At 39.4% G+C, this 10966-nt stretch overlaps 1 protein-coding gene across 9 annotated transcripts; it reads left to right on the top strand.

Moving 5' to 3' along the window:
• Positions 1-299: 299 nt before the first annotated feature.
• On the top strand, positions 300-10374 carry ROCK2 (Rho-associated, coiled-coil containing protein kinase 2). 9 transcript variants are annotated; one of them, XM_089076519.1, is made up of 13 exons: positions 300-442; positions 1370-1692; positions 1801-1961; positions 2055-2393; positions 2612-3745; positions 3923-4223; positions 4269-4319; positions 4548-4963; positions 5155-5796; positions 5884-6297; positions 6614-6830; positions 6914-7136; positions 8059-10374. In XM_089076519.1, the coding sequence occupies exons 2-13, from the start codon at positions 1512-1514 to the stop codon at positions 8144-8146; spliced, it is 4167 nt and encodes a 1388-aa protein (XP_088932645.1). In that variant the 5' UTR covers positions 300-442; positions 1370-1511; the 3' UTR covers positions 8147-10374. The 9 variants fall into 9 exon arrangements, 7 of the variants coding, with proteins under 7 accessions (XP_088932645.1, XP_011643812.2, XP_088932647.1 ...); XR_016139164.1 differs by lacking the exon at positions 300-442 and adding an exon at positions 463-606 and having other exon boundaries at positions 6914-7222; XM_011645510.3 differs by lacking the exon at positions 300-442 and adding an exon at positions 463-606 and having other exon boundaries at positions 4296-4319; positions 4557-4963.
• Positions 10375-10966: the final 592 nt, after the last annotated feature.

Genomic DNA, 10966 nt, shown 5'->3' with positions numbered 1-10966 from the left:
TCGGCCCGGGTCGAGCGCGGGCACGGGTCGTCATCAGCGCGACGCGAGAGATCGTCCAAAGATCGCCGATCTCGGATTTCTGTCGCGCGGAAGCGCGAGTTACCGAAGAGCACTAGGCACGAAAAAGAAGGAGAGAGAGAAAGAGAGAGAGAGAAAGAGAGAGAGAGAGAGAGAGAGAAAGGAAAGACAGACGGAGTAAGTAGGAAGCCGAAAGCGGAAGGGAAGGAGAAAGACAGAGGGCAAGAGAGAGAGAGAGAGAAAGAGAGAGGCGAATTCTCTTTCGGTGGTTTCGACGACCGTTGTGAATTGGCCGAATGGCGCACGCACCGCTCAGCTGTACGCATACGCCCGTGCACCTCGCGAGGTAATGCGTCTTCCTGCCCGGGACTCCTCCTCGTCCGGATGACAGCGCCCGCCAGCGACGGGACGTAGGGTGACGTCGGTAAGAGTACGTGTGTGTATGTGTGTGGGTGTGTGCGTGTGTGTGCGTGCGTGTGTATGTGTGTGGTGCGTGTGTGTGTATATACGCCGCCTCGCGTCTCGCCGGTGCGGCGATCGCCGTCCGGACGTCCTCGGGACACCTTGGCGGTACTCCCGGAACTCCAGGTGAGTCTCTTACGTGATCGCTTACGAAGGTGCGCGCCGTCGCACGGACGAGCGTCGTCCGCGCGGTTCCCTCGACCCAGGCCGACAGGCGAGGGGCGCCCCGCGTGTCACGTTTGACATTCAGCGACGTGTCTCCGTCGTGAAAACCGTTGACGTAACCTCTCCGCGCGCGCGCGCGCGCGCGCGCGAAGATTCGCCGTCGGTGTCGGAACCAGGGTGAAAAGGAAACACAGGGAACACACTCGGAATCGTGCTCTTTGTTGCACGCGCGCACGTATCATTGTCACCTTGTAAATTACGACGTGGCTGAGTCATTGTCCGTTGAACGCGCCACCGCGACGCACGCGTACTTTGTTTTTTTTTTTTTTTTATTACCGTTCGAGTGCCGCTACCGCGTCCGAACACGATTCCGCCGTGAGCTCGACTCCACGTGGAACTTGCGCTCATACGGATACGTAATGAGCTATCGTTCGGCGAACCCGCATAATTCCCGGTTGTTTGTGTCACTTTGGCAGCATAATACTATCACAGCATTGTATTTCTTTCATATATCCCATATTACATAAGAACTGAAAATATTATCGAGCTGTACGTATGCGCGTGTTACCTGTTTTTGTATCTACGATATTTATGAAATATTTTTATGCATATAAAAGGAGCAATATGTCTGGAGCTTTATGTATTTACTTATAAATTTACTTACAGTTATCTAGAGAGGTCTCTTGTGTTTACGTACTTACGTTTGCAATGTTTGTTTGTTTAGAAAGTATGGGGTGTTCATCGAGCGTTGTAATTGCACATCGCTCGAGTCAATACTGCATTTAGCCTTGCGTTTTGGATTGTCTTTGATGCGACAGAAGCAATACATTGTTGAGGCACAGTAATCCAAACTCCTATTGGGAGAGATGGATGCAGTGTGCGACGAGGACAGGCGGAGACGCCTGCGGGCTTTGGAGGAGCGTATAAAGGATCCGAGAAGTGTCACAAATATCGATTGTTTGTTGGACACGGTTCAAGCTCTGGTAACAGATTGCGATCATGCGAGTGTGAAACGTATGAAAAATATAGAAGCTTATTTGAATAGATGTGAGTACCGTCTTGATATCTCATCGTGAGCATGATGTTTATTTGTCATTCGGAATTCTGATAGATATTATATTGAAATTTCAATGGTATTTACTTTTGTTTTTGCAGATGACTCTGTAGCTCAAGAGATTTATAAAATGCGAATGCGTACGGACGATTTTACTTTGATAAAAGTAATCGGCCGCGGCGCATTTGGAGAGGTGCAGTTGGTTAGACACAAATCCACGCAAAAGGTTTATGCTATGAAATTGCTTAGTAAATTTGAAATGGTAAGACTCTTGCCGTCTATTTCTGTCTGCTCATCACTTCGTCGCGTTTGTAAATATTTCCCTTCATCTGGCTTTTGGCTCATATCTGTTTAGATTAAGAGGTCGGATTCCGCATTTTTTTGGGAAGAGAGGGACATAATGGCTCATGCAAATTCTCCGTGGATAGTCCAACTCCACTTTGCATTTCAAGATCAGAAATATCTCTACATGGTGATGGATTACATGCCGGGCGGAGATCTGGTCAATTTGATGTCGAATTACGAAGTACCGGAGAAATGGGCAAAATTTTACTGTGCCGAGGTGGTGCTCGCATTAGACGCGATACATAACATGGGTTTCGTTCACAGAGATGTAAAACCAGACAACATGTTGCTTGATAGGCATGGTCATTTGAAACTTGCCGACTTTGGCACGTGCATGAGGATGGATGCTGTAAGTTCAATCTACGTTTATGTCTCATTTTAAATAGCCAACGCGAATATTTCATACAATTATTTTAATTGCAATTTATTAAAATAAACATCTGAATTATTAATTTACAGTTAAAGATACAACAAATCTAAAATTTGAAAAAAAATTTTAAAAATGTCAAACATAAACTCTCTTTCTAGTGAAGACTTTTTTTTAGTGGTTAAACATTTGTTTTGCAGGATGGATTAGTACGGTCCGACACTGCAGTTGGTACACCCGATTATATATCTCCGGAGGTTTTGCAATCGCAAGGTGGAGAAGGAGTATACGGTCGCGAATGTGACTGGTGGTCCGTGGGTGTTTTTCTATATGAAATGTTGTTCGGCGATACACCGTTTTTCGCTGATTCTTTAGTCGGGACATATTCGAAGATCATGGACCATAGAAATTCTCTGTACTTCCCTCAGAATGTGGAGATCTCTCATTCGGCAAAGAACTTGATCTGCGGTTTCCTCACCGATAGAACGAAGCGTCTGGGCCGTAATGGCGTTGATGAGATTAAAAGTCATTTGTTTTTCAAGAATGATCAGTGGACCTTCGACAATATGAGGGAATGCGTACCGCCGGTAGTGCCCGAGCTTTCTGGAGACGATGATACCAGCAATTTCGACGATGTTGACAAGGAAGATGGGCCAGAGGAGAGTTTTCCTGTACCCAAAGCTTTTTCCGGAAATCATCTGCCTTTCATTGGATTTACTTACTCGGGCGATTATCAATTAATGGTTTCTTATGGTAAGGAATCCGTAGACGGTCTTGAGAATCATGTCAACAATGGCACTACTGACGACGTAAAGATCTCGCAGTTGGAGAATTTGTTGGAACGTGAGAGGCGGCAGGTAGAGACGATGGAGTCAAGGCAAAAGGCATTGAACACACAACTGGAAGCGATGGCATGTCGAGAGGCCGAATTGCGCGAGGAAGTTGGCAGAGCAGATAAAGACTTGACACTGCTTAGGCATAATTACAAAGAAGCACAACGCAGAGTGGATCACGAAACAGAGGCTCGTCGTAAGGCGGAGTCGTTATTGGTAGAAGTGAAGAAAAAGTTCGACGAAGAACAAACGAGACGGGCGCGAGATGCCAGCAATTCACAGCAGACGTCCGAACGAGTGACGACATTGGAGAAACAAATTAAAGAAATGCAATGTAAACTTGAGCGAGAAACGGAAATGGTTACGAGATTGCGTAAGCAAGCGACGGACATCACCGTGGCGCGCCAAGCCGCTGAGCAAATGGCGAACGAGTTGCAAGTTGCCAGAGCTCAGTTGCAAGCGCAACGTGATAATTTGCAGCAAGAAGTTGCTACTCTTCAGGTATAATCAAATGTTTTTCTTTAAAGATTTTTAGATTCAAACAGTTTTTTAGATTCAAATTTTCGAAGAATGATAAAATATAAATACATAATACGACATAAATATTTACATAAATTTATGTCGGTTTTTAATATTTACAGTTTAAGTTTTCAAACATACTTATTTCATCTTTTATAGGGTCAGCTTTCTAAGGAACGTAGTTCAAGATCGCAAGCGTCATTGTTAACGGCAGAGTTGGAAACACGTCTTTCCACCTTGCATCTTGAATTAGAACGCAGTCAAGAGAAAGAGGAGAAGGCAACTCTGGATAATAGGCAGCTAACCGAAAGAGTTTCCGCCCTGGAGAAAGAAGCTGCTAGTTTAACACTGGAACTGAAAGCTGCACAGGCCAGGTACAATCAGGAAGTTGTGGCTCATCAAGAAACGGAGCGTTCGCGCATTCTTTCCAAAGAGGAAGCTAATTTGGAAGTTGTCAAAGGTACTAGTTTCAAGTTTTACATGAAGCATCATATTTCTGATAAAGTACGTCTTATTTTGTTTTGCAACGCAGAGCAAAAAAATGGAATTTTTGAAGGTAATATATGTGAATCGTGAATTTTTTCTTTTTCTGTAATATATTTAAATTATCTAATTTTATATTTTTAAAAACTGGGTTATCATTCTAATCGTTTATTTATCTTCTCATTATTGCTGCGTAATTTTATAATGGCGCATCTTATTTACGTACGTATTTATTACATTCATGAACTTATGGAAATGGATTATATTGTTATTTATATTGCGCATTTGGTTTACTAAATAGCTTTACAAGCAAAACTAAACGAAGAGAAAAGTGGGAGACAACGTGCAGAATTGCTCGCGCAAGAAAAGGAACGTCAAACGTCAATGCTCTCTGTCGACTATAGACAGATACAACAACGATTGCAGAAATTAGAGGGTGAGCACAGGCAAGAGATGGAGAAAGTCAAGGTTTTGCAAGGCCAAGTTGAGCAGGAGCAACAGAAAAGGAATGTTCTGCAGACCGAGTTAGGTCAACAAACATCCGAAGCCGGTAGACTTCGCGCTCGTGAGCAACAATTAGTCGGAGAGGTTGCTCAGTTGAGAGAAGCTAAGCGACAAATAGACGAGGAGTTACATCATTTGAAGACGCAAAGAAATGTTGATCAGTTACAATCGAAAGAATTACAAGAACAATTAGAAGCTGAAGCTTATTTCTCGGTAAACGATAACAAAAGTTTACTTTTACATGATTTTGAATCTCTAATTATTATCTAACGTTCAAGAAATACGAATAAAAAATGTTAAATATAAAAACCGATAATTCAAAGTTGTAAAAATTATCATAGTTATAAAAATTTGTCATGACTTCAAAACATAATAACTTATGATTTTTATCTTCTCTTTTTTAGACTCTTTACAAAACACAGACACAAGAGTTGCGTGAAGAATTGGATGAGAAAATAAGATTGCAGCAAGAATTGGAAGAAGAACGTAGCTCTTTAGTTCATCAGCTACAATTATCCTTAGCACGAGGTGACAGTGAAGCGCTGGCCAGATCCATAGCCGAAGAAACTGTAGCGGATTTAGAGAAAGAAAGAACCATGAAAGAATTGGAGTACAAAGATGGAGTAACCAAGCATCATCAGGAGTTAAGCGCAAAAGAGCAGATCATAAATAGACTTAAAGAGAATGAGAATGAATTCAAGAAATCTGTCGATCAAACTCTGAAGGAGAAAGAAGATTTGAGCAAACGATATAAAGAATTGCAAGATCAACTCGGTAAGGCGCAGTCTAATGTGGAGGAAATTGAGAAGCTGAGCAGCAAGTTGAAGACCGAGCAACTATTAAAGCAGCAAGCGGTCAATAAATTGGCTGAAATTATGAATCGAAAGGATCTCTCGTCGAGTGGAAAGAATAAGAATAAAGCATCTGCTGCAGATTTGAGGAAGAAGGAGAAAGATTGCAGACGTCTGCAGCAAGAACTCACTCAAGAAAGAGAAAAGTACGGACAGCTGGCAGCTAAATGGCAGAAAGATTTACAAGATCTGCAAGTGAGTGGCATATTATTACTCGTTTTCAGTTTAAAATAGTATATATAATTGTTTGAATAAATGAAAACGATTTATTTTTTTTTCTAGGCGCAACTCGTGGAAGAAAATCAAGCGAAGTTAAGGCTGCAGATGGAACTAGACTCGAAGGACTCGGAGATAGAAACACTGCAGATGAAAATCGCATCGCTAAACTCGGAAACTGCAAGCGTATCGTCTATAGAGAATGACGACGGTGAGGATTCAGTTCTGTCCGAGCATGGTACAATGAGATTGGAAGGTTGGTTAAATGTGCCAAATAAACAGAATATTAAACGGCACGGTTGGAAGAAGCAATACGTCGTTGTTTCTTCCAAGAAAATAATCTTCTATAACAGCGAAAATGACAAGATGAACGCCGATCCAGTCCTGATATTAGACTTGAACAAAGTCTTTCATGTTAGATCTGTTACTCAGGGTGATGTTATCCGAGCTAATGCCAAAGATATACCCAGAATATTTCAGGTAACTACATCATATTTTTAGAATTTTTGGATTATTAAAAACTTAAAAGTTCTTTTTGCTATATATTGTAAATTATTCTTATGATATATAATGCTTTAGTAATTTATAATTTTTATTTATATATTGCAATGCTTTTTTTATATGCATTGTATATACATATATACATATACATAAAGTATATACATATACTTTTATAAATTTACATTTAATATTCTTACATTTAATTTGTTCAAAAGATAATATATGTATCTTTAGTACTTATCAGTTAATATATATATTTCAATCAGCATTGTTTATTAATTAATGTTGTTTACAGTTATTGTATGCTGGTGAAGGTGAAGCGAGGCGACCTGGTGACGAGGGGAATACACTGCCTGGAGTGGATTTACCACAGCTCACGGACAAACCCGGCACTCAATCGTTGAAAGGCCATGAGTTCGTGTCAATATCTTATCACATGCCCACGACCTGTGAAGTCTGCTCGAAGCAACTCTGGCACATGTTCCGGCCTTCGCCGGCCCTCGAATGTCGAAGTTTGTGTTATACCTAATCATTATTATTGTTTGTATCGCTTTTGGATAAAAGCTTTTATATAAAATATTGTTATTATATATAGGATGTCGCATTAAGGTTCATAAAGAACATTTGGATAAGAAAGAAGATGCCATAGCCCCGTGCAAATTGCACTACGACCCAAACAGCGCCCGTGAGTTACTGTTGCTCGCAGCGAATCCAGAGGATCAGAAGTATTGGGTCTCGCGACTGTCCAGGCGCGTCCAGAAATGCGGCTACAAGGCGAACTCGCACATGGACGGCACAGGACAGCGCGTCTCGCCAAGGTAGCGTAGCCGTGCTGCTGCTCGACGTGAGCGGGGACTAAGTAGCTCTCTTATTTTGTGGCGTCGCATGATGTGGGTATAGAGAGGTTAGACTCGTTTGATTTTTCTTTCAACTTTTCTTCCTCTTTGTTTCTTCAACATTTTCACTTTGAATAATAATCGCGCATCTCGTACGAAATTGTAGATTAATGAATATACGCGATTTTAACGTTATATAAAAACCAATGAAATTCTTATGACAACTAGCAGAATAGAAAAATATAATGCAAAACGAAATAATATTAATAAACACTGTAGCATTTTATTATTAATACAGTTAAAAAAATTTTATTTTTAGTAAAAAGTAATGGTTTTTAAATAGTAAATTCTATATGTATTCTTCAATTTCATAATTTGCATACAATTGAAAACTACTACTAGAAAGTGTCTTATAGTTTATTATGTTATTTTGCATTATTTTATTTTGCATTAAAATATTTTACAGATTAACCACAATTATGATGATACAATTATGATGATGAAATTCATCAACAGGAATAAAAGAAAAATAATTATTCCCATATAGAGCTTGTATATATTTGTGTACATATTTGTGTGCATAATGTTTGTGTGCATGGTATTATGGTGATTATGAGTGATGATTAAAATCAATTAAATAGTTAAATGAAAAGTGTTTGGAAAAATGTATTAAGAAACGTTATGTATCAAAGAATAGCATGTTCACACAAATATTTTATCGCACGACGAGATTTCAGCTTTTGCCATTTATTATAGAAATACATTAGCTTGCACCATTTTTTTTAGTCTGCACATCGTTTAGTTACCGTGCTTCTGACGCTTTTGCGGCTTTGACTGTGATGATTTTTTTTACCTGTGTGTCTTTAACGATATATAAAATATGACAACGGTCCTTTCTTTCTAGGGAATCCACGAGGTCGACTTTGAAGCCATATCTATCGGTGCAACAGCGATCAGCAACATTGCCAGCGAACGCCAGCATGGGCAAGTGATCCTGAAAGATGCTAATGCTGGCGGTTCTAGGAAGACTCCGCTCACGATCTAATACCCCGTTTCCTCTGACAACCGTTATGTCAGTGAGATTATTGGGCCATCGTAACGAACTACTGTGACCTCGCGATTTTCTCTACATGCCTGACAACCGAAGTAGACTGTCAATAATTTCCTAGATCAAGAGTAATCGAAATAGCGACGTGATGTTATTGATTGCAGCTAATAGTAAGTGAAATCCAAGCTGAGAATCACTGGAGAAAACAGGGTTACTTATATATGTGTAATGGGTGATAAACGAATATGACTATGGTACGGGAAGGAGGATGGAAAGAGATAGGACATATGTCCATGGTCTATTTGCGCGCCATTGTCGTTCCCGGGACAATAACACGGATCAGAGATGCGCTGTGTTTTTTGGAATCGCCAGATCATTTTATGTGAGCGACGATACGGTGTATAATAATCCTTTTGTATGATATATTCGCGATAGACTATCGAATGTTCTTTCGAGAAATGATCGGATTTTTACGGTGATTTTTCTGATTGGAACTATACTCGACTTTATACGCACATTTCTTACTGCCTTCGATTAACAATGAGTCTTGATGAAAACTTTTAGCTTAAGGCATTTTTTGGATGCTTTAAACCGAAATTTCGGATGTTTATGGTAAAGAGCGTAGTATTTTGAAATCGTTTTATGTATACATATAGAATGTTCTCTGAGAACGTGTGTATCAATAAGTACACGTTAAGAATCTTTTAACGTAACTTGTGTCTTAGAGCGGATTTATTTAATGTTTTTGATATTCGGAGCGTGTTTTTGAACATTAGTTACGTTTTTTGAAGAAGTGTAAATAACTGGTCACACGTTCGAGAATCAATGTTTTTTTTTTATCGAAGTCTGGCACGTGAGTCGGTTCCGCGGACATTGCGAGGAAGAAATAATATTGCAAGATTGACCAGCGTAAGCGTACAACAGTGAGTGCCAGCTTGTACAGCAGAGATAATGATTACGGCTGTAAGTTAAGAATTTTTATTACGCTGATGCACGAGCTAATATGACGTCCGCTGTATCCCGACAGAAAGAGGCAGACAGAGAGAAGAATAAAAGGCTAAGAAATGAGAGGTCTAAACTAAGAAAATCATGCATAATCGAGAGGCTTAGAAGCTTCGTCATGGTGCCATATGGTTTGGCCATCCTTGGCATCGAAGGAAGCGATAAAAAGAAAGCAGAAAAAAATGAGTTTAGAAACCGTTTTAGGTTTATTATTAACGCGTCATCGCCGTCTGTGTTCTTTTTAAAATACCTCCGCGAGACATCGTGTCGCGCCGAGACTCGTCGGAACGAAGAGAGCCGCTTACATCGATCGATGTTAGTCAGCTAACTCTGATTAATTAAGTTCTTTTTCGCAATTTGAATTTACGGACATTAATTGCAATTAAACGAATGATGATTCTCTATTTCTCTCTCTAGAAATGGAATCTGAAGACAAAAGTTTTGTCTATATTATGTCTCCTGGAAGATCTACGAAGTTTTGCTTTCTTCCAGAAACAGAATCTCAATTAACTTTAATTTATGGATGATAGCGAGATAGAAAGGAATCAGTGACTAGAATTTAGTTAAGCAATAGACGAATTCATAAAAGCAATAGAAGTAAGTTAAGCAAGATTGAATTCAGCATTCGTTACAGCAAACTGTGATTCGTTCTCTTTCTCTATTTGGATCTTAGCTAGCATTCAATAGAGAATAGAGCTAACCGAAATTAGTTAACTAACAGTTGTCGGTGTAAATGGCTCCAAGAACTCAGCGAGACGTCCCTCAAATGGTGCTCCTCCCTGTCCTATCCATCCTTTTGGTTTGGCGAAGCAAGAACGAGCGAGAAACTTATTGGAAGTTTTTCATCGTTGCGATGATAATTGAAGTTGAAAGTACGAAAGAGAGAAAAAGAAAGGTGCATATTGATGAAAGGAAATACCATCCGATATACTGCCCCGTGCCTTCTTCATCGTTTCGATCCTCCATGAGGGCGGAACTAGAAGAAAATTGACAATGAAGTGAAAAAGAAAAAGTGAGAATGACAGTGTGAGAGTGTGAGAGAATGAGAGAGAAAGAGAAAAAGAAAAGAAGAGGAGGAAGAACTTGTTACAGCATATTTTATTATTGTTTAGTTATTTACAATCTGTATATTATTAATTAATATTACGATTAAAAGTATTTTGTAGATAATATGTGGCTCTCTTTGATAATACTTTTATAACCACTGACTGCACAATGTGGATCTCGCGGCGATCACGTTTTGAAGCAATTTTTTTCGTGACGTCTTTTTTTATTTAAATTGTGCTAGAATTGATAGCTTAAAAGTTACTCTTGCTTTCAATTAACCATGAGCGAGTTGAGCTCGTCTCAAAACTAATTGAAGATTCTCTATATATTGACAATCTTATATGTAACATTGTCGCAATCAAGAGTAGATCTTTAAAGAAATGTCTGCAGCACATAATTAAGAACTATAAAATTTGTTATATCATCTTTCTTTTCAATGAAACTGTTTCATTTTAGTCGAATAATTTCGACATTTCTAAAAATGAGTGTTGACAAGCTAGATCTATTCGCTTGTGAAAGTAATTTGCCAGAGAGAATTCGTTTCTCCCAGAACACACGCATGGATATATATTTTCGCCTTGGGACTGATAATAAGTGGTGTATATTAAGACGTAGTGGAATAGCTATGTGGAATAGCTAAATAGTTAATAATTTTAATAATTTTTTTATCTCGAAATCAGAGATCTAAAAATCAAAATTATTGCAGACTTTTATG

Source organism: Pogonomyrmex barbatus, unplaced genomic scaffold (genome assembly GCF_055798465.1).
Source record: "Pogonomyrmex barbatus isolate J1 unplaced genomic scaffold, ASM5579846v1 scaffold2, whole genome shotgun sequence".
NCBI lineage: Eukaryota > Metazoa > Arthropoda > Insecta > Hymenoptera > Formicidae > Pogonomyrmex > Pogonomyrmex barbatus.
This window is presented reverse-complemented; position numbering and strand designations above follow the sequence as displayed.